General features: G+C 41.6%; 1 protein-coding gene across 1 annotated transcript in view; it reads right to left on the bottom strand.

Moving 5' to 3' along the window:
• LOC134358455 (uncharacterized) overlaps window positions 1-24,726 on the bottom strand; it is a 102,217-nt gene that overhangs the window by 70,636 nt on the left and 6,855 nt on the right. The window contains exons 2-5 of the mRNA XM_063070696.1: window positions 18,775-18,890; window positions 17,479-17,619; window positions 15,035-15,095; window positions 14,610-14,769 (exon numbers count right to left, since the gene is read on the bottom strand). Coding sequence (XP_062926766.1) covers window positions 14,610-14,769; window positions 15,035-15,095; window positions 17,479-17,619; window positions 18,775-18,886 — 474 coding nt within the window. The 5' untranslated portion in view covers window positions 18,887-18,890. The remainder of the gene's footprint in view (window positions 1-14,609; window positions 14,770-15,034; window positions 15,096-17,478; window positions 17,620-18,774; window positions 18,891-24,726) is intronic.

Below are 24,726 nucleotides of genomic sequence, written 5' to 3'. Positions count from 1 at the left end.
AGAGATTTAATTGGAACTGGAGGGGTAACATTTTCACCCAGAGGGTGATCAGTATATGGAATGAGCTGCTGGAGGAAGTGGTTGAGGCAGTACTCTTACAACATTTAAGAGGTACATGCAAATGAATAGGAAGGGTTTCCAGGGAAATGGATTAAGTACGGGTATATGGGATGAGCTTAGATTGGAATCTTGGTCAGCATGGACCGGTTAGGCTGAAGGGCTCGTTTCCATGGTGTATGACTCTGTGACTCTATGACCTACACACTCATTTGTGCTTAAATTATCAGCTTTGTCCAATTCAATTTCACAATTCTGCAGGATAGAACTGGAACCAAAGGGAAGCCGGTTTCTTACCTTAAATGCTTGATTGCAATTCCCACTGAGGACAGCCAGGGAAACAATTTTCCATTGCAATATGAGTTCTTCAATGAAGCAAAATCAGGCGCACCAATTGCTTTTCAAGCAAATGTCCTGTCTCCTTTTTTTAACCAGAGTACCAGGAACAGAGAAATGCCTTGGGTCTCTGTCTTCCACTTTGAAATACAAGTGTATCTGGTGGCTTTAATGTTTTACTTTCAGAACATTGACCAATTCAGATTCGGTCCTGGATATAATTAGAACAATAGCCACTGGTCACCACGACATTAGGTTTTGAACGTCTCTGGAATGGAAGCCCCTGGCAAGCTGAGCTATCTCTGACTGCTGTGGAAGTGTTTGCACAACAGAACCAGGCACCTGTTGCCTCGGTGACAGAGCAATCATGTGTAAACGGACACTGTCAATCTTGAGGCATAGAGAGTCGGGTGTTGGTACGTTTCACTACCATACTGAACCTTACTGAGCAGATTGCAAAGTTTAATGGGTTTCACTTCAGGCATTCCTACATTAAGATGACAAAGATACAATTGCCCCAGCCTTGCCCAGGCCAGGTAGAAACATCACTGAGTCAATCCAATGGTTTTAAGAGTCTTGTTTGTATGCAGAGAACATACAGATATAGATAGGTAAATGAACTATTTTCATTATGCAAGTTGCCCATAAGTCGATGACAATAAGCCCTCAGTAGAGTCTGACTGTGCTCCCATTTGCATTGTTTTCTTCAGTGAGTATATCAGTGCAATCTTCTACCAAAACAGTTATAATCAGCATTGTTAATACTGCTCACATACACACAAACACTGAGTAAATTTAATTTCAGTCTCATTAACACTTGAGTATTGTATGCAGGATCTGAGACTGAGCAGTCTCATTCATTAGGTTTGCCTTTAAGAGTATTGTAGAGTCAACATGCTGAAATTATTAATCATTAAATTACAGCTGGTGCATGAAATAAACTTACTTACTTCACATAGGAGCACAGTGGTTCCAAATCAATGCTCTGAAAATCCAAAAATCTAGCAATTCTTGACTGAGATCTCTCTCTCTCCCCCCCCCCTCTCCCCCTGCCCCCCCTCCCTCTCCCTCTCTCTCAAAACAATAAGTCTGGGAATTTCAATCCTATTTCTAATGTCTGTGATTTCCATAAATTAGTTTAATTCTCCAACTTTCCAGAGCATTAGAAAATAAAAGCAAAATAGATTCCATTGAAAACCTAAACCCTATAACCATGACATACAATGCTGTGATAAAATTCTATGAAATCACTAAGCATTCTAAATGTTTTGGCATAATGCCCAATGGTATTGAATTGCTTTGCATAACTGGCATCCAATCACAATATGGTTTATAGGTCGGCATGGCACCCAATGGCTGACTTTGCTCTATGTTATTATCTTGTTCTGTGTGATGATGAATGGTCATACAAAATTAACGTAAATAAACACAAATGTTGGCATGAGAACCAAGAGGCACAGGGTCAGCACTATTAACTGAAAGTTTGGATTATGAACATACTAACAGAAATAAATGGTCTCAGAGGATAGTTTTAAAAACAAATATGGTAATATGTCCAAACAATGTTGAAACTAAGTACGATGGCCTTCATAACCAACCTCAAAATTGGCTGTAATGAAGAAAAAAGGAATCAGCACTGATACTGGAATGGTAGGTTCATCACTGCCCACCCTCACGAAACTCAATGCATCCTAATCAAACCAGGGCTGGATGTTAGCCAGTATGGTCTGGCACAATGTGCTGGTACAAAAGCAGCTGATGTAAAGACTGAAAATGGGCTAATTATTATCCTGGTAAGAAATTTAAGTTAATTTTTATGCTGAATGAGACTCACTTTGAAAAATGTTAGCAGTGGGTCATTCTGTGCTATGTAAGAGCCTGACTCTTCAATAAAATGTAAATAAAAACCTGTTTGTACAGTTTGTTCCTTGTTATCTAGAAATATTCTTACAATGAGTTTATGTTAATTTTCTGGTTGTGACCTTCCCCATTCTGACACTATATGACTATACCCTCTATAGCGGTTAGCACGAGCTATTACAGCTAGGGGCGCTGGCATTCGGAGTTCAATTCTGACATTATCTGTAAGGAGTTTGTACGTCCTTCCCATGAATGTATGGGTTTCCTCTGGGTGCTCTGGTTTCCACCCTCAGTCCTTCCCGTGAATGTATGAGTTTCCTCTGGGTGCTCTGGTGTCCTGATTAATAGGTTAATTGGTTATTGATAACTGTCCCATAATTAGGCTAGGGTTAATCGGTGGGTTGCTGGTGGCAGGGTTCAAAGGGCTGGAAGAGCCTATTCCATGTTGTATCTCTAAATAAAAATAAATGAAATCTCTTTATGTACTGTGACATTGCCCTGGTGCAGAGACATGTAAAGTAACAAAGGAAATAATACAAACTGCTAAAACAACAATGCATTTAAATACAATAACTCACAACAAATGCTGGAGGAACTCAGCAGGTCAGGCAGCAGAGTAAACAGTCGATGTTTCAGGCTGAGACCCTTCATCAGGACGGAGAAAGAAGGGGAGAGATGCCAGAACAAAAAATTGGGGGGGGAGGGGAAAGAGACTAGCTACAAAGAGAAACCAGGTGGGTGGGAAAGGTCGGGCTGGAAAAGAAAGAATCTGATAGCAGAGGATTATTATTATTATTATTGATTATGATTATGAGGACACACAGTCCCCTTTTATTGTCATTTAGTAATTCATGCATTATGAAATGATAAAAATGTTTTTCCAGAATGATATCACGAAAACACATGACAAACTGACTTAAAAACTAACAGAAACTCAGGGTTCAGTGCTGGGACAGCAGCTGTTTACAATATATATTAATGATTTAGATGAGGGAATTAAAGGTAACATTAGCAAATTTGCCGATGACACAAAGCTGGGTGGCAGTGTGAAATGTGAGGAGGGTGTTATGAGAATGCAGGGTGACTTGGACAGGCCGGGTGAGTGGGCAGATGCATGGCAGATGCAGTTTAATGTGGATAAATGTGAGGTTATCCACTTTGGTGGTAAGAACAGGAAGGCAGAATATTATCTAAATCGAGTCAAGTTAGGAAAAGGGGAAGCACAACGAGATCTAGGTGTTCTTGTACATCAGTCACTGAAAGCAAGCATGCAAGTACAACAGGCAGTGAAGAAAGCTAATGGCATGCTGGCCTTCATAACAAGGGGAATTGAGTATAAGAGCAAAGAGGTCCTTCTGCAGCTGTACAGGGCCCTGGTGAGACCACACCTGGAGTACTGTGTGCAGTTTTGGTCTCCAAATTTGAGGAAGGACATTCTTGCTATTGAGGGAGTGCAGCGTAGGTTCACAAGGTTAATTCCCGGGATGGCGGGACTGTGATATGTTGAAAGATTGGAGCGACTGGGCTTGTATACTCTGGAATTTAGAAGGCTGAGAGGGGATCTTATTGAAACATATAAGATTATTAAGGGATTGGACACGCTGGAGGCAGGAAGCATGTCCCCGCTGATGGGTGAGTCCAGAACCAGAGGCCACAGTTTAAGAATAAGGGGTAGGCCATTTAGAACGGAGTTGAGGAAAAACTTTTTCACCCAGAGAGTGGTGGATATAGAAACATAGAAACATAGAAAATAGGTGCAGGAGTAGGCCATTCGGCCCTTCGAGCCTGCACCGCCATTTATTATGATCATGGCTGATCATCCAACTCAGAACCCAGCCTTCCCTCCATACCCCCTGACCCCTGTAGCCACAAGGGCCATATCTAACTTCCTTTTAAACATAGCTAATGAACTGGCCTCAACAGTTTGCTGTGGCAGAGAATTCCACAGATTCACCACTCTCTGTGTGAAGAAGTTTTTCCTAACCTCGGTCCTAAAAGGCTTCCCCTCTATCCTCAAACTGTGACCCCTCGTTCTAGACCTCCCCAACATCGGGAACAATCTTCCTGCATCTAGCCTGTCCAATCCCTTTACATTAAATTGCATCTGCCATGAGTTTGCCCACTCACCCAACCTATCCAAGTCACCCTGCATCCTCTTAGCATCCTCCTCACTGCTAACACTGCCACCCAGCTTCGTGTCATCCGCAAACTTGGAGATGCTGCATTTAATTCCCTCATCCAAGTCATTAATATATATTGTAAACAACTGGGGTCCCAGCACTGAGCCTTGCGGTACCCCACTAGTCACCGCCTGCCATTCTGAAAAGGTCCCGTTTATTCCCACTCTTTGCTTCCTGTCTGCTAACCAATTCTCCACCCACACCAATACCTTACCCCCAATACCGTGTGCTTTAAGTTTGTAATATATGGAATGTTCTGCTCCAGAAGGCCATGGAGGCCAAGTCTCTGGATGCTTTCAAGAAAGAGATGGATAGAGCTCTTAAAGATAGTGGAATCAAAGGTTATGGGGAGAAGGCAGGAACTGGATACCGATTGTGGATGATCAGCCATGATCACAATGAATGGTGGTGCTGGCTCGAAGGGCCGAATGGCCTACTCCTGCACCTATTGTCTATAAAACCCACATAATTATAACATATAGTTACAACAGTGCATACAACAGTGCATACAACAGTACAACAGTGATTTGATAAGAACAGACCATGGTACAGTAAAAGTCTCAGAGTCTCTCGAAAGTCCCACCATCTCACGCAGATGGTAAACCTCCAGCGCCACCAACTTGCCGGTGCAGCATCCCGGAAGCATCCGACCACAGTCCGACTCCGAGTCCGTCCGAAAAACTCCGAGCCTCTGACCACCTATTCGACACTGAGCACCGAGCACCATCTCTGCCGAGCATTTCGACCCCAGCCCCGGCAACAGGCGATACGCAAAGCCGAGAATTTGGGCCTTCCCCTCCGGAGATTCTCAATTGTACAGTGGCAGCGGCAGTGAAGCAGGCATCTCAGAAGTTTCTCCAAATGTTCCTCTGTGCTTCACGGCTGTCCCCATCAAATCCGGATTGTGCACGGCACCCCTAGTTACACATATCGATATTCATTCGATATACAGCCGCGCACGCAGAGAGTGAACAATATGAGAAAGGGAAGGAGGAGGGAACGCAGGTGAAGTAATAGGCAGGTGAGAAGAAGAGAAAGGTCTGAGTAAGGAATAGAGGAAGGTGGGTTGGAATTTGTTCAACGGAAGGAGAAAACAATATTCATGCCATCAGGTTGGAGGGTACCCAGACAAAATATAAGATTTTGTTTCTCCACCCTGAGGGTGGCCTCATCTTGGTACAAGAGAGGAGGCCATGGATCAACACATCGGAATGGGAATGGGAATGGGAGTTAAAATGCTTGGCCATCAGGAAGTCCCGCTTGTGGTGGATGGTGCAGAGGTGTTTGACGAAGCGGTTCCCCAATTTGCAACGGGTCTAATGCATTTAAATACATTCACTGGGAGTAGAAAATAATTATGTGTTTGGTAATGACTCTTAATGATCCAAGAGGAGAGGTGATTCAGTGTAGCTATCAAGAAAAATTAACATATGTCATTAGATATAAAGACTTAAAAGTTACCAAACAAACACAATAAGCCTGAAAACTGGGAATAGTTCAGACCCTTGTAATAGAGTACCAAGTGAAATGGATAGTAGAAAACAAGAACATGTTGACAGGAAATGTAAAAAGAGATTGTGAGATCTTCCACAGGTACATAACAAGAAAAAAGATTAGCAAAGGGTGGGTCTATTACAGACTAAGAGCTAAAAAAATTTAATGAGAAATTAAGCAAATATTTTGTGTTTATCTTTCACATTAGAAAGCACAGATAGCCTCCTGGAATTAATATTGGAAAAATTAAGGAGACCTGCATCTTAAGAGTTTTGAAGTAGGCAATTATGGAGGTTCACGAACATGAGAAAATCTGCAGATGCTTGAAATCCAAGTAACACACACGAAACACAAAACGCTAGAGGAACTCTGCAGGGCAGGCAGCATCGATGGAAAAGAGGACAGGCGATGTTTTGGGCCGAGACCCTTCAGCAGGACTGGAGAAAAGAAGATGAGGAGTAGATTTAAAAGGTGGGGGGTGGGGGAGTGGAGGGAGAAACACAAGGTGATAGGTGAAACTGGGAGGGGTAATGACTCCCCCTCCTTCACCATTCCCCATCCACTTCTCCCTTTCTCACCTTATCTCCTTGTCTGCTCATTGCCTCCCTCTGGTACTCCTCCCGCCCTTTGCTTTCTTCCATGGCTTTCTGTCCTCTCCTATTAGATTCCCCTTCTCTAGCCCTGTAGCTCTTTCACCAATCAACTTCCCAGCTCTTTACTTCACCCCTCCTTCTGCTGGTTTCATCCATCACCTTGTGTTTCTCTCTCCCCTCTCAGGGGAAGGGGGAATCTGATAGGAGAGGCCAGAGGCTATGAAAGAAAGGGAAGGGGGAAGGGCACCAGAGGGAGGTAATAGGCAGGTGAGGAGATGAGGTGAGTGAGGGAAATGGAAATGGGGAACGATAAGGGGGGGAAGGAGTTCAAGAAATCGATTGATGTTTATGCCATCAGGTTGGAAGCTACCCAAAGGGAATATAAGGTGTTGCTCCTCCAACTTGAATGTGGCCTCATTGCGGCAGTAGAGGAGGGCATAGACTGACATGTTGGAATGGGAATGGGAAGTAGAATTGAAATGGGTGGTATCTACGGAGGTTGGTGCACTGGTTGTCATCTTCCAAATTTTCTTAAGTTCCAGAATGATTTCCACAGAATGGACGGTAGAAAGCATAACCATACAACAGGGAAGACTATTATGAAGGAAGTAGTAACTAAGCACTTGGGAAGTAATAAGATTGGAAAAAGTAAATATGGATTAATGATAGGGAAATCATACATACTGAAACAGTTGAAATTTTTTGAGGTTGTGACTGCCAGAATAAACAAGGGCTATTGAACTTCCAAAAGCCCTTTGACAAGGTCACTTGAGAGATTATTAGACAAAACGAGAAGGCAAAGTATGAGGGTGGGGGGTAGTAAAGACTGATGTGGATTAAGGATTAGTTTGTAGATCTCAAGTAGAGGAAAAAGACAAGTCAGTTTTGGATTGCCAGTTGGTGACCAGTCGGTGCTGTGGCCCCAGCTGTTGACACAGATGTTGAGAATAGATCATGTGCAATACACTGTATGTAAATTGCCTGATAGTAAAAAGCTATGTGGCAGCATGGTTTATGAGAATGATGCAGAGGTTTCAGAGAGAGAGAGAGAGAGAGAGAGAGAGAGAGAGAGAGAGAGAGAGAGAGATTTAATGAATGGGGAAGAACTAACCGACTATTTTGAAGGAAATTGTGAGGTTATCTACCTTGGTAGAAAGAAAATTAATTTAGATGGTGAGAAATTGAAAAGAGTTGGTGCTCTGTGAGATGGATGAATGTGAATAAACAGGTTCAGAAAGTGAATAGAAAGGCAAGCCGTATAATGTCCTTCATTGCAAGAGATTTTAGGTTTAAGAGGAAAGATGTCGAATTATATTGTGTCCAGGTAAGCTCAATGGGTTTGCCATATGAGTGGACATTAAGCAGATTTGAGCAAGGGCCATAGTTTCAGAACAAGGGATAGGCCATTCCATGAGTAAATGTGAAAGAATTTCTTCAGTCAGATGGTGGTGATGGAAATTGTGGACATGCTAAAAGTCAGACATGACAGAAATCACAGAGGTTATCAAGGTGAGTGAAATGAAATGATGAAGGGGTTTGAAATCTGGTTGAGAATCCCTATTGGGATCTGTGGCTGTGACTGCAATGAGTTGCAAACCATGAATATTAACTACTTGCGGAAAGAGGAAACTGTGAGACTTTCCACTTTCATTGTAAAAGCACAAGTGCTGAGTATTTCTAAGTGACTAGAGATTGGGAGATATGACGTTCGTATTGACTTGGGGATACTTGTACTCAGTTCTGAAAGCAAGGAGCAACTACGAAGAGATTACTTGCTTTAATTACAATATGGTGTGAGTACAAGACTAAGAATGCCTTGCTGGTTATACAGGCCTTTGTGAGCAACTCCATTAAGAACTTCTCAAAAAATAAGCATCCCATGCCTGCAAGCAGCAAACCTAAACAACGTTCAAATATTAACTGAGTGGCAAGCAGCGTTCATGCCATAATTGTGCCAGGCAAAGACCATTTCCAACAAGGTCTAATCATCTTCTCCTGGACATTACAAACACTTACTCCTGCACCATCAACATCCTGGGAGTGACCAACAGCTACAAATACATCTGCACCAACTACATAAATATCGTAGCTAAATAAGTAAGTCAATGGGTGAGTATACTGTGGTGAGTGATTCACCTCCTGACAACTCAGTCTTTACACTATCCATAAAGTACATTTCTGATACAAAACTCTTGAGTTGCATATAAGAATCAGAATCAAGTTTATTATCACTAACATATGTTGTGAAACTTGATGTTTTACAGCAGTGTAGTGCGATACATTTAAAAAATTACTGTAAGTTACAATAAGAAATATGTAAAATACAAATATGTAAAGCAAAAAGCAAGATAGTGTTCATGGATTCAAGATCCATTTGCAAATCCGATGGTGGAGGAGAAGAAGCGGTTCCTAAAACATTGATTATATGTCTTCAGGCTCCTGTGCCTCCTCCCTAATGGTAGCAATCAGAAGAGGGCCTGGAAGATGACCATCTTTAATTATGGAAGCCACCCCTTTGAGGCATCGCCTATTGAAAATGTCCTCATTGGTGTAGAGGTCAGAGTCTATGATGGAGATGGTTGAGTTTACAACTCCCTGCAGATCTTTCTGATCATGTGCATTGGCGCTTCCATACAAAACTGTGATGTAACCAGTCTGAAATCTCCAGGGTACATCTGTAGAAATTTGCTGGAGTCTTCGGTGACATACCAAATCTCCTCGAACCCCTAATAAATTATAGCCTCTAGCCTGCCTTCCTCAAAACTGCATCAATATGTTGGTCCTAGGATAAAACCTTGGAAATGTTGACACCCAGGAACTTGAAGCTGTTCATCCTTTCCACTGTTGGTCCCTTGATGAGACCTGGTAAGCCTCCTGACTTCCTGTTCTGAAGTCCTTGGTCTTACTGACATTGACTGCAAGGTTGTTGTTGCAGCAGCAATCAACCAGCCAACCTATCTCACTCCTGTGTGCTTTCATGTCACCACTTAGATCCTGCCAGCAACTGTGGTGTCATTGGCAAATTTACAGTTGGTATTTGAGCTGTGCTGAGCCACACAGTAATGACTAGAGAGATTAGAGCAGTAGGCTAAGCATGCGTCCTTGAGGCGCACCTGTATTGATTGTCAGTGAGAGGAGATATTATTTCTCATCCAGATTGACTGTGGTCTTGTGATAAGGAAGTCAAGGATCCAGTTGCAGAGGGAGGTACAAAGGCCTATGTTTTGAAGCTTGGCAATTAGTAGTGAGGGGATGATGGTGTTGAATGCTGAGTTGAAATCATTAAAGAGCAGCTTGATGCAGGTATTGTTGCTGTCCAGAAGGTCAAAGGCCAAGTGGAGAGCCAGTGAGATTGCATCTACTGTAGACCTATTGTGGTGGTAGGTAATTTACAGTGGGTCCAGGTTTCGGCCTAGTCAGAGGTTAGTCATGACCAAGTTGTCAAACCAAATCATTGGAGTATCACAGTAGATGTGAGTGCTACTGGGCAATAGACACTGAGGCAGCTAATCCTGGTCTTCTTGGGCACTGGTATAATTGATGCCCATTTGAAGCAGGTGAAAAGATTAAAGCAGCTCCAACACTGTCAAGAAGCTCAACATTTTCTAGAATAAAGCAGTCATACTTGACTGGCAGCCTATTCACCACCTAACATTCATTCCTTCTGCCACTGGTGCATAGTAGCCACAGGGTGTACCATTTACAAAATTCATTGCAGTTATTCAGCTAAGCTTTCAACAGGTACGTTTAATGTCAGAGAAATATATACAATATACATCCTGAAATTCTTTTTCTTCACAAGCATCCAAGAAAACAGAGTACCCCAAAGAATGAATAACAGTTAAATGTTAGAACCCCAAAGCCCCACCAACTCCCCCCCACACATAAGCAGCAACAAAGCAACAACCCCCCACTCCCCTACAAGCAAAAAAGCATCTGCATCTTTCACTGAGCACTCCAGTGTGCAGCAAAGCATCAGTAAAGACACAGACTTGCAGTACTCCAAAGGCTACTCGTTCACCCAGTAATTCGACATACCATAGGCTCTCTCTCTCCCTAATAAGGGAAAAAGAGGTGTCTCCATTTCACAGTGAGAGGGGAGACATAACAAAACAACTCACTGATTTATGGTGTTAAAAGTCTGTTGCGTCACTTTTTCCGAGCTCTGTGCCCAAAGAACTTGGGTCTCTGGGCACACAGCCAGCCGCCAGCTAGCTGCTTTTGATCGTCCGTGTACTCCCATGACACATCAGGTGGTGGCACCGGCCTCGAATCAGCCTATCTCCAGAGCCATGAAAATCCAGCACCCTGAAGGCGCACTAGTCTTCCAGGCCGCATCCTGATTGCATCTTCTAAATGTGCAAGATCTGTCACCCAAAGGAACGAGGGCAGCAGCCACATGGGAATAACACTACCTGTAAATTTCTTTCCTTGTTGCATTCCATTCTCATTTGGAAATATATTGCCAGTTATTTATCATTATTGAGTCAAAATCCTGGAAATCCCTACAAAACACTACTGTGAGAGTGCCTTCAGCAAAGAGACTGCAACAGTTCAAGAAAGCACATCACCAACACCTTCTCAAGTGTAAATAGGGATGGACAATAAATGCTAGCCTCTCTAGTGACATAGAAAAAATAAATAGATGTATAAATAAACTGATAATAAATGAATAAGTGTTGAGATGATTAAATAACCAAATCAGCAATTAAATAAATACATAAGTGTGCTTTTAGAATTTCTATTTCAAAGCATGGAATCAACAATGGATATTGAAGCAGCTCAAAGTGATGCAGTTTAGAATTGAGCATGGGAGTTTTGTATCAGTTTAAGCTTTTGGAAGCTGAAAAGTTGAGAAGTTAGCATGAAGATACAGTGAGGCTGCAGATCCTGTGTAGTCAGTTTTATTGTTCTTCCATCCATTTTTGTAATGTCAATATAATGGGGTCAAAAGTCCACCAAATTATGTGGATGCAGGCCAGTCTCTGGGAACAATTATGAAGAGCCCTGGCATTATTCAATGCACACGTTGAATGCTAGCGCTGAAATCCTAGACACCAGCAGTTAAGAAAGAGACACTAACAACCTGGTATATACCTGGTTCTATTCTGCCCCAGATAAAGTATCCTTATACATGGAGGTGGCCATCTAGGAGTTGGTTTATTAGGGAGGTAGTATGGATTATTTCCTTCCACAGATGATATCTGATCCAATGAATTCCTCCAGCATTTTTATTTTGGTCCAGGGAATAGCTTCTGCAATCTCTTGTATATTCATTTTACTACCACCGTGAAGTCTCTTCAAGACATGCCTATGTTGAAGACGTTTTCCCCCTCTCTTTGATATGAGCTCTATGAGACACTTTTTCCACTAGTGACACTCTGTGGTTTCTACTGTTCTCTGCCCTATGTTTTCACCTAGACTCACATGTCTTTCCTTGGGGATTGTCTTCACCTTTATAACTCCCAGTTCCATTTCCTACACGCACCCTCCAGTTCATTCCCAGCCAAGATCTCAAGTATTTACACTCCATTCATCATTTCTCTCAGTGGCCTTCCCTCTGTGTCTTATGTTGTACCCTCTCAGCCACGTGTCAGTAACTTCTGCCCCTTCCTTTTTCTCTCTCTCGAATGTGTCATAGACATCCATCACCCCTGTCCCTTTCTCTCTCCTTCTGATCTACACACCTCCTCCCTAGCCCCCATCACTCAATTTCTTTCTTCCCCTCCACATCTGCCCATCACCCACACCCTTCTTTGCTGGTTCCACTTTCCACACTGCTCTCATTTGCTCTCTCTACCTCCCTTATTTGGTTCCATGCCTCACCTCCCTTTCCTATCAGATTCCATCATCTGCAGCACTTTGTTGTCTTTGCCTATCACCAGCCAGCCTCTGTCACTATTTCCACCTTTCCCTTGTCCATCTATCAATCTCCTCTCCTCACACAGATCGTCTATCACATGTCAGCTCTTGCTACACCTCTTCCCCCCCCACCACTTCTTTCTCCTCTTTCCACTCTTTATGGACCCTCCACAAATGCTACCTGATCCACTGAGTTCCTCCAACAGTTTTTTTTTCCCAAAGTCAATGTACATTTTATTATCAGAATATGTATAAGTTACACAACCTTGAGATTTGTTTGCTTACAGGTAGCCACAAAGCAAGAATCCCGAAAAAACCTAATTAAAGAAATAAAAATAAAAGACCAACATCCGACGTGCAAGAGAAAGGGAAAAAATACACAAATCATGAAACAATTGTAGCAAACGACAACATTCCGAATCAAATTGAGTCCTCAGATCTGAACCCTGGAGCAGCCCAGAGTAGGCCCAAAGCCTCACTTATCAATTCATCATATTAGCGGGCACAGAGCACAGCAGCCAGGGCAGCCTTCATAACCTCAGCGCCATGGAGGGAGGGAGGAATGAGCAAAATCGGCTCTTGCCTCGGATCCCAACAGATTTTTGCTTCAGATTTCCCCATTTGCATTTTCTTGTGTCTCCCGGTAGGTTATAGGAGGTTCTGGGGAGAACAATACAGTACACTCAGTATTTCTACAACAGCACAAAATGAGTGTCTTCCGCCTCACAGACTGTCCACATAAGGCGTGTTTATAGGTGGCAACACACTGCACCCATTCAGTCACTTAGAAACTCAGAACAACCTCAGAGAATTGAGCAGTTGATATCATACTCTTAGTCACAATATTTGAGCTGAAGATTATCTACCAAATTGTGCAGTCTATCCCTGAAACACATAGTGATCATCAGAATAAGTCTGTGATTTGTACTCACAGGGTTATTCCAATGATCACTATGTGTGTACTTATAAATACTATATTACTGTGTGTTACTTACATAATAACCAGTCTAAATATAACATTTCCAGAAACTATTCAGAGTATAAAATAGGGAATGTGATAAGATTTGATAAAGCAATCTCTCATCCTTGCCTTCAGGCCTTTTCTTTCCTAATCTCTATCATTTCTTCCAGCTCTACCATCCTTTCATTTAAGAAGTAAGTCTGGTGTCATATCCTTTCCCAAATCCAGTGCACCACTTGCAGCTGTGTCTTCAGCAGCAAAGGCCAGAAGCACCGGGATTCATCCCTTAAACCTCCCTGTGATTCTATCACTCCTTCCTGCTTAAAAAAAATGCTCCTTAAAACTTTTGACCAAGCTCTTAGGTTGATCTTCCAACTTCAAAGTTGCTATTCAAATGTAAGCAGAACAAGTGCTACACATGCCCTTACACTTCCTCCCTTACCACCATTTAGGGCCCCAGACAGTCCTTCCAGGTGAGGCAACATTTCACCTGTGAGTCGGCTGGGGTGATATACTGCGTCCGGTGCTCCCGATGTGGCCTTCTATATATTGGCGAAACCCGACGCAGACTGGGAGACCGCTTTGCTGAACACCTACGCTCTGTCTGCCAGAGAAAGCAGGATCTCCCAGTGGCCACACATTTTAATTCCACATCCCATTCCCATTCTGACATGTCTATCCACGGCCTCCTCTACTGTAAAGATGAAGCCACATTCAGGTTGGAGGAACAACACCTTACATTCCTTTTGGGTAGACTCCAACCTGATGGCATGAACATCGACTTCTCTAACTTCCGCTAATGCCCCACCTCCCCCTCGTACCCCATCCGTTATTTATTTTTATACACACATTCTTTCTCTCACTCTCCTTTTTCTCCCTTTGTCCCTCTGACTATACCCCTTGCCCATCCTCTGGGTTCCCCGCCCCCCCCATCTTTCTCCCTGGGCCTCCTGTCCCATGATCCTCTCATATCCCTTTTGCCAATCACCTGTCCAGCTCTTGGCTCCATCCCTCCCCCTCCTGTCTTCTCCTATCATTTTGGATCTCCCCCTCCCCCTCCCACTTTCAAATCTCTAACTAATTCTTCCTTCAGTTAGTCCTGACGAAGGGTCTTGGCCTGAAACGTTGACTGTACCTCTTCCTAGAGATGCTGCCTAGCCTTCTGCGTTCACCAGCAACTTTGATGTGTGTTTATTCAAATGAAAGCTTTGATCATGCTTTTTCCAAATCTGTACTTGACCATGCATAAATCACCACTGATCTTACCTGATTATCTGTCACTATCCCAGAGTTTAGCTTGTCTAAGTCTTTAAATGGTGGCAAAATATCAGTACCGTGGTATTTATAATAAACAGAGAGCTGCTTCATGATGGTCTCGTAGCACTTCATGAAGACTGTATCATTTTCAGGATCCATGTCTTTAAGGCTGCGAAATCAAGTAAAAATTAAACATGCTAAAATGTTCACTCTGTGGTTGTAGTGTTTGAATTTGCTACAAATTTCCATTTGGGAGGAGACCTTATTCTCCTTTACTGGACTGAATGATGAAAGATTAAACCTAGCTAAAGGGTGATGTGATTCTAAATGGCTACAGGATGGTCTCTAGTTTGATGGATTGGTAATGGAGATATTTTATTTTTTATATCATAAGCACTGAATTAATGTTTATCATGGTGAGTGATTTTACTCACTTTTCTGGCACTTTCGTTATCTGAAGACTTGGGTCTTTGTCAAGTTCATTTGGATTGAAACCTGTGAATAAAATAGATAAATTACTGCATGGATGTTCTCATTTACTTAGTTCCAGCGACCTTGAGCTTAAGTGCAGAGAATTTTCTGTCTGTAAATTAATGATCTACAGTACCCAGCTACAACACAGTAAAAACTTGTCTTTACATCTACTCTCTGTCAGCTTTTTCAGCCTTCTAAAAGTTATCTTTTTCACATTTTTATCTACTGACTTATTTAAATATCATGTTGCAATCACACCCTCCTGCGAGTGGTGGCGCTGTAGTCTCCCCATTTTATTCCTGTGTCCAAACCTAATCAACTCGGGGTCTGCATTACTGGTGTGGGTGTTATTAGTTAACAGTAAACAATAGTTAATTAACAGCTTGAGGAATGAATAAAAAGAAAATTAAATTGTGCTGGAAGTTGGTTGCCCTGTTTTCTTTTCTTTAACTATGTTGCCAGGATTGCAATAATACTGTAGGATTTTGTGAATAAAACATACAACAGTCGTTGTATGTGCTTAACAAAAATGCGGCCCTTTACTTCCATTATGAACAAACCAAATGCAGTCACCTTACACTGATGTCATTACATCAGACATCGTCTCTTAAAGGGAACTCAGTGATGATGTTTGTGAATTATGTAGAACAGCTTCTATTATGAACAATATGTGTCAGCTGTCACACACTATATTACCCTACAATGTAATAATTACAAGGCTCCTTCTATAACTTTTAAATTTTGGACACTATGAGTACGCATCCAATCATCTCCAGTCCTCTAGAGTGAAATGAGATCCAGCACTGACAACCAGGGATTGATACAACTCATTGTCGTCTTCTCCTTGAATCATTTGCAATTTGGACAGGGAAGACTTTGTCTATTCATTTCTAGATCCAAATGTGACCTTGAATGGTATTAAAATCTCCTTTATTACTCCTTCCAGGGTAGTGGAGGTATAATTTGTCCATTTGTGCTGATCACCCTATCCTTAACTAAGCTGTTCCACCGTGAAGGTCCTTTAACATCTGCCGGACGATGCTGAGGATGTTCTAAGAGTCTGTGGTGGCCAGTGCTATCATGTTTGCTGTAGTGTGCTGGGGCAGCAGGCTGAGGGTAGCAGACACCAACAGAATCAACAAACTTATTTGTAAGGCCAGTGACGTTGTGGGGATGGAACTGGACTCTCTCACGGTGGTGTCTGATAAGAGGATGCTGTCTAAGTTGCGTGCCATCTTGGTCAATGTCTCCCATCCACTACATAATGTACTGGGTGGGCACAGGAGTACATTCAGCCAGAGACTCATTCCTCCAAGATGCAGCACAGAGCGTCATAGGAAGTCATTCCTGCCTGTGGCCATCAAACTTTACAACTCCTCCCTTGGAGGGTCAGACACCCTGTGCCGATAGGCTGGTCCTGGACTTATTTCATAATTTACTGGCATAATTTACATATTACTATTTAACTATTTATGGTTCTATTACTATTTATTATTTATGGTGCAACTGTAACGGAAACCAATTTCCCCCTGGGATCAATAAAGTATGACTATGACTATGACTATGACTATGAACACGATCTGTTATGAATCAACATGATGCTTTCAGATCAGGTCATGCATAGCACATACCTCTGCCGCACTGTTCTGGTGTGTTTCTGGGGTACAGGGGCTAGCGACCCTTGTGCCTGTTATCGCTGAGCAGCAGTGAACCATCTGATTGGCCTATCAGAGTTCACTTTGGGAACTAGTTGCCTTGATCAGCATTTCTGATCTGGCTATTGTTCATGATTGCACTTAATATTAAAAAAAACTGGCTCTTGTGGCTAATGTGAAATGAATCCCCAATTCATTCTCTGTAGAAATATCCTTAATAGGGAGCAAATTGACAATCTGAAAATGTCTATAGCACGGCTGAAATGGGAAATGATAAAGACATCATGGAAACTCTAGGCAGTTTCTACAGTAGGTCACATGGTTGGCACACATTGTAGGCTGAAGGGCCTGTGATATGCTGTAGATTTCTACGTTCTATGTTCCAAAGAAGGCTTGAAATAAAGACCGTGCTAGGGCAAAATGGTGAAACAGCTGTCCTATATCTGGCCTAAGTAAAGTTAATATGGAGAAGGGACTGGAATGTTTAAATGTCAGCATTCCTAGCGTAGATAATATTACACACTTTGAGATTTTGTGCTTCCAGTGCAGGACATATAATATGTTCAGTGAACTAAATTTCATAAATAGAGCTGAGCATGCAGCCATTTTTACAGTGCTCCTACAGTTCATACATTCAAGAGCAAATTTCTATCTCCATTGTCCATAACTCTGCCCCATCCCACCCCCAAGCGTCTCCAACATTTACCCACAACTCTTCCCCCCCCCACCCCTAGGCAATCTTCACCTACGTTTATCAATGACATCATTGAAGTGCTTGTAGTTGATGGTGCCATTGCACTTTAAGTCATATTTACTAAATAGAGCATTGCTCTCCTCAAGAGTGAGACGAATCCCTATGGTTTGGTCCAAGCATCGCAGGAACTGAGATCCTGTAAGACAGATAAATAGAATATAATTACTAGGCCATTGATTGTCACATGAACGAATTTCTTAGCAGGAAGCACACTCAATATGGCAGTTGTAAACTACACAGTTCTAAATAGCCACTCCTAGGCTAGCAACATCAATTGGTGTTGCAATTTGGCATTGTATCCAATATTGCCAACAGGAGAGAAAAACAGGGATGCTCGCTACCATAGGGCATAGTTAATGCACTTATGCATAGAAATAAGGGAGGCTGGTTAATAACCAGAGTAAGGATGCAAATGAAGCTTGAGTTAAGAAGTACAGGAGATGTGCTGTATTGAGCATAAATACCAACAAAGATCAGTGGGAGTAAATAGTTCATTACTTCTGTGATATGGGCTCAATGTTGTGTTATCTCGGTTAATGTGGTTATGTTGGGATTGTTTGATGTTGACTACCTGATCTGTCACAGGGTTTTGCATTAGTTATCTAAACCTATCAGAGTAGATTAATGTGATAATAAACGGAATAAACAAATAACATGCTATTACACAAGAGCTAACTCATCTCTAAACACAAATAATTTATCATGTGATAACCAAGTATAGAGAAATGGGTAAAGCATGTCTATCATCATCCTGATAGATGAGGAAATATTTAAATCTGAATAATGTAACAAATTCTAACCAATCCATTTAAGACAAAAAAGAATCCCAATGAAGTGCAGAAATGGAAATAAGAATTTAAGGAGCAATTGAGCGCCAAATGAAGAGAGATTGAGCAAGAGTGAGATGTGGGTAAACAATATGAAGGAAAAGAATGAGCATATTCATGAGTAGAATAAAGATTTCGTGATGGGATTTAGGCCATATTTCCAATGTTGCTTTACTCTAATTTCTCTTCCCTCTAATTGTCTCCTTTTTGAGTCAGGATTATTTCCTCTCCTTATGAATCATAAGGAATAAGTTGGTGTGTGTGTGTTTGTTTCTGTTACTGGCAACTCCCAGGCTCACAAACCTGATTCCCTTGCTTTCATCACTCACTCCCACTGAACAGTGCAGCTGAACGGCATTCATAGTGATAGTATTGAACAATATAATAATCTGTATAAAATTCATACAGTACAGATGCTTGGGATGCTTCACTAAACATTTTCAAGTTGTGTTTTTTTGACTTACTTGTTATATAACCACTGCGTAATTTGTCATAATCTCCAAAGTACTCAGAAATACGAATCCTTTTAGCTAAGACTGTATTTCTTATCCTGTTTTCAACAGCTTCAACATCCATTTCACTGAAAAATAAAACAAAACACTTTAATTAGAATTCAGAAACATGCACAATTCTATTTAACATGATATTGCAACTGTATGTTGAGCCAAAGTATCCATAGTCAATGGAGAACTTTTGAAATATGGTAAATGATAAAATAATTTGATTTGTAAAATTGGAAGTTGGAACATATTAAATAAGATATCCTTTGAAATTATTAAGGCCTACATTAGGCTATTGCTTGAACATTTTCTACTTTAAAAATAACATTCAATCTATTCATATTGATACAAGCACCCTGACATCATGTAAGTTTTTTATTTGCCTTCCCCATTTGCCTTTTGTTATCCATTTTCTTAAACTATTCACAGTATCCCATGTCCAATGTAATCAAGTTACATCAAGTTAACATAACTTCTCTGCTTTGAATTCCATGCTTCCAGGAAGAAATCCCAGAGCAATGTCTGCATTCTTTTGTGGTCTTTTTGATATGTTGAGTTATTTTTTAATAATTTGCAAACATATATTCATAAATTTGTACCTCTAATCCATTCAAACTCATCTATGGATTTGGAAGGGGCACGACTTTCCTGCAAATTTTTTTAATAAAACTTTGAGTCAAGGTAAATATTGTCAATTTGCATGCATCAGTGGTGTGATGCTTGAGGCTTTTGTTTGCTAGCTGTAAATTCTGACAGAAGATTTAACGATCAGTACTGAGGAGCTGGGAACATGATTTGAACTGATGTTAAAAGCTTTTGTAAGATTGTTTCAGTTAATGCCTATGGCATAGGACATAGGAAGAATGACATTCCACTTAGTTTTACTGTTTGATTTTCATTTTGGAAACTAACATAACTAGCCTGTTTGAAACTATGAACTTTCTGGTCTCTTTCATCCTTCCCAACGGTGGCACATTGATAACAACAAATTTTTAAATTAATTTGCTGTTGCTTTAGCTACTTAAAACTTCCCTTTGTCTGGCCGTTGTTGATAAAGTCAGCATTTATTGCCCCTGCCTAATTGCCCCGCTGGTGGCATAGTGGCATCAGCACTGGACTTTGGAGCGAAGGCTCCCGAGTTCGAATCCAGCCGGCTCCCTTGCACGCTTTCCATCCACGCTGGGTTGAGCGTCGAGCTAGCAACTCGGCCTCGTAAAAATAAGAAAGCCTGCTAAAATAAACACCATCATGACAGTGTCCCGATGACTCCACTCGGAGTTAAGGGCCTTCTTCTTCTCTTCTAATTGCCCTGAGAAGGTGGTGATGAGCCATGTTCATTTACAAGCCCATGGTGTGTGGGTCCACAGTAGCGTAATGGTTAGTGTAATGCTTTACAGCACCAGCGATTGAAGATTGGGGTTCAGTTCCCTCTGCTGTCTGTAAGGAGATCGTACGTTCTCCCCATGATCGCATGGGCTTCCTCCAGATGCTCCAGTTTCATCTCACATTTGATGTACGAGTTAGGGTTAGTAAGTTGTGGGTTAGTAAATCGAAATATCTGCTGTACTCTTTTCCATAGATGCTGCCTGGCCTGCTGAGTTACTCCAGCATTTTGTGTGTGTTGCTTGGCTCATTTTGTTGTATGTTTCGATATACTGTACTGTGAGGGTAGCCGGCAGGCCTCATACCCCGGCGAGATAGGGACACGCCTGTCCTGGCTTGTGAAGTCAGCCCCAGCAGAATGGGCAGATGAGATCTCCAGCGAGATCCAATGGCCAGGAAGGTGGTTCTGCAATGTGCCATGGAGAGCGAAGGGCACAACATGGCACAGAGATGTAATGGTCATCCAGTGCAACCAAGGAAGACCTCAGCTTGTGATGTTTGTTCATGCCTCTGGACCCAGACTTCTGAGGTCAAGAGAGTGGAACTGCCCCAGTTCAAAGGCTTTCCCACTTTAAAAACTCTCTGGCACTGGTTTCCTGTCATCATTGGATACAATAGAAACCCACCACCAGTCCTGTGCCGCAACTGCACCAGGCTGGCATTCCATACTTAGGAATGCCCAAGGCATGCCCTTCTCCACAACTCATTGAAGCAGAGTTGATCTTCCCGTTTGATAATGCTAGCAATACTGTACTGTACAGATTAATACATTTTCTTTGAGCTATGATTTGAGAAAAGTGACAACATTGATAAGCTGTTAGTTGTTAGATCAATGCTTAAAATTCAGGCATGTTATATTTAAAACCATCCGCTATTTCCAAAGCCAGTTCACAGTGAAAGTGCCATTTGTATGTATACAGCACACAACATCTAAAGAATGGCTTGAGATAGTACACCTCCGATAGCAACCGTTTGCTTCATCTTCACTTGTTATTTAAGCATTAGAAGTGGTTTGAGGTTGTTGAGCTTCCGGGAACTGATCCTGAAGTACATACTAACATAAGTTCTAAAAAAAAAAGCCCTGGATTTATTCAGCATCTTACATGATGTCAAAACACCTTGTGGTTGCAGGTCTTAAAATGTGTTGGTTGGTAGGGTAGTCAGCCATTGTAAATTTCCCCTAATGAGTAGGTGAGCTGTAGAGCCTGAGGTGAGGAATGGGGCATGGGGGGGGGGGGGCGCGGGAAGAATAGAATGGATTAGGATAGTGTTATATTTTATAGCTCCTAAACATAAAACTAACTGAAAGTAAAAACATGGAGCCGGGAATGCATGGCTTAGTATCATGGCATATGACATGGTGGCGTGATTACGTATGCCATTCACGTACTTTTACATATAACCCGTAATGAATTATTCAAATCATCATGAATGCTTAATTAAACAATATATTTACGATATTACTCAAATACGCTGTATTACTGAAATATTAAATAGTTTTGGCGTAAAAAAAATGGGTACTGGGTGGTCAGCAGATACTTGATGGCCTGAAGGGCCTGTTTCTGTGCATTATCTTTCCATGACTCCCTGTAAAGGCTGATTTATACTTGTGCATACTAGTTTACACCGTAGCCTACGCAAGTGGGCCACGCTGTTGTGAGCATTTATACTTGTGCGTTGGTGTGTCTGTGTCGCTCTGCAATTCACCGCCAAAATGCTAATTGGTGGTGGGGTTTCTATGCCACTGTGTTGAGTTACTTCGTGTTGAAACTCAACATGAAGAAACTCAAACTTCAAACAATGGCGACTGAAACTGAAGGAGGGTGAATTTTCTGTGCTTGTCCGGCCACTGAGAGACATGGGTGAGGAAATGCATTTCAAATATTTTCGGATGTAGACTTGACGATTTGGTTCATCGTCTCCAACCATTTATTTCGCATCAGTGTCTGCATAGTGTACTCTGAGACTGGCAATCATCATTCAAGTTTTAGCTTCAGGTGGAAGTCAACAGGCTGTAGCAGCTAGCTACAAAGCACAGGGTCCTCCATAATTTCGGAGGTCTGTAAAGCTTTATGGAAAGCATCGCAGCCAGAGTTCCTTCCCTGCCCTTCAGTCGCAGAGTAGGAGGAAATGCGATGCTACCAAGTGGACCAATCACAGTTGTTGTGGTCTACGATGCCGCGACACGTAGTTACATTTTGGGAGAGGTGCGCGTTAGGCTACGGTGTAGGGTTGGTGTAGAGTACAGCATAGGGTACGCTACTACGCCGTACCTATGGCATACATTTGACGCACAAGTATAAATCAGCCTTAAGGAAGGAGTTAAATGTGATTCCTCCTTGGCATACGCTAAAATAAAAAGGAAGTCTGCAAGACAAAGTGGTGTTAGCTTGGAGTGGGATTGTTTTGAGAACGTACAGTACAAGAGAACCAGTCCACAGCAATGTTTTGATAAAGTCAAAGAAGTACAAATCTGCAGCCATAATAGTGGAAGTTGTGAAAAACCTGTTTACTGAGCAGAAGGTTGAAAGAGATAAGGGGGGTGGGGGGTGGGGGGCGGGCTGCTGCTGGTACCACCAGGGGATATACAAGTACTGGAGTAATAGGTTTTGATGGGTATAAAAAGAGGCATTTTCTTTGTGCAGGAGGAGTTTTGTCTTAGGCTATGTCATGGCCAGTGCTTGTGCTAAGATGGGGAACAGTACATTGAGTCAGCGTTAGAGTCAGAGAGAAAGAAAACACAGGGTGCATGAAATTTTGTTTCCCCCCCCCGACCTTGCAGAGATTGATTTGTTTAGTGGATGATCAGTACTATTTTGATTTCTGTATTGCTACTACTGTAGATATTTGTTTTTCTTTCTGTATGGCATTTGTGCCAGTTGTAAAAAAGTGTTTTCTTGTGACTTAACACATGTGAAGTGTCTCCTTTGTTTGTGAATGCATATGCGAATACCCTGAGTTGAATAAGGGAAGAACACAGAACGAATTTTAATTTTTTTCTTCGTTACACTTGACGAACAAAGCCTCATAGATGCCCAGTTTTGTGTTGCCAGAGCTGTTCTGAATCTATTCCGTTTAGGACAATTGTAATGCCACTCAAGCTCTCTGTTAAAGCAAGGACTATCTTCACACAAAAAAAAAATCCAATTTCAGGGGCATGATGTGAGTGAATGAGTTTACTCCAATAGATGCCAGCACAGATTTGATGGGCAGAATATCCTCTTCAATCTAGTAATGATTCAATGATTCTTGATTTCCACAAACAGGTGATCTAGCTTCTGCAACACACATCAAAGTTGCTGGTGAATGCAGCAGGCCAGGCAGCATCTCTAGGAAAAGGTACAGTCGACGTTTCGGGCCGAGACCCTTCGTCAGGACTAACTGAAGGAAGACCCAGATTTCATTTCAACTTTGATTTAATTTTGATCATCCCTATTCTTCCTTATGTCTATGTTCAGCGTTGGCTGAGGTTTAGGGTTCAGTTTCAACTTTCCAGTTTTAAGCATCATTTTCAGTACTTTATTTATTCTCTAACTTTTAACATTAAAAGAAGCTTGGACAATTGTTTTTCATGAATTAGCCTTGACACTGCACTTCCAAATATTATAGAAGTTGAACAATTAACTAATTTTAGTATCTGAAAAACACCCCCCCACCCCGCTTGTCACTTGCCATGACAGGAAATGGAAGTGGAGAAAAATATACCACAAGGCCTCGTGTATTGTCATATCTTTAAATTTATGTTTCTGCTTGAAGGCGAGATAACACATATAGCCCACTAACCTTCAATTAAAAAACTGTCTAATATAGGTTTATATTATAGCCAATTGTATTTTTGGATAAATCTTTTGTACGATTACAAGGGCTCTGCCTGTATTGATTGATAATACAAAGTAACAAGATTAAACATTTCTCAACTGGATGACTACTAGCAATTAATGTAAGTGAATGTGAAGTTTTGCTGAAAATGATATAATTTAAACTCCTCATTTGCTGGAATATTTCATACACATCTTCAGTTCTAATATTGGAAATATTAGCCAAATATTGATTGACATGACATTTTCTGTAAGATTACCCACTAATATGCACTCTTTCCATTAAATCTTGGCAAAAATTTCAAATACATTCATTGTGTTAATTCAAGATTAATTCAATAAAAAAATTTTCTGCAGCATGCTCCAAACAATAAGGCCTATATTTTTTTTTTAAACAATTATCATAGCTTTAAAGTTAGCTGAGAGGCAGAAAAAGAGACTATGTATAAATAGGGTTTTCTCTTGAGGTGCCAATGTTGACAAGTGGGGTTTGGGCTCCAGCTATTCATCTATATCAATGGTTTAGACAGTAATGCTTGTATATTTGCTGACAACATTAAATATGAACTTTGAGGAGGAGGGAAAGAGGCTCCATGGGGATACAGACAAGTAAGCAGGCAAATACACAGTACAGTACTTTAGAATCAGAATCAGAACCAGGTTTAATATCACTGGCATATGTCGTGAAATTTGGTGTTTTGTGGCAGCAGTACAT

Source organism: Mobula hypostoma, chromosome 18 (assembly GCF_963921235.1).
Source record: "Mobula hypostoma chromosome 18, sMobHyp1.1, whole genome shotgun sequence".
NCBI classification, from domain to species: Eukaryota; Metazoa; Chordata; class Chondrichthyes; order Myliobatiformes; family Myliobatidae; genus Mobula; species Mobula hypostoma.
This window is presented reverse-complemented; position numbering and strand designations above follow the sequence as displayed.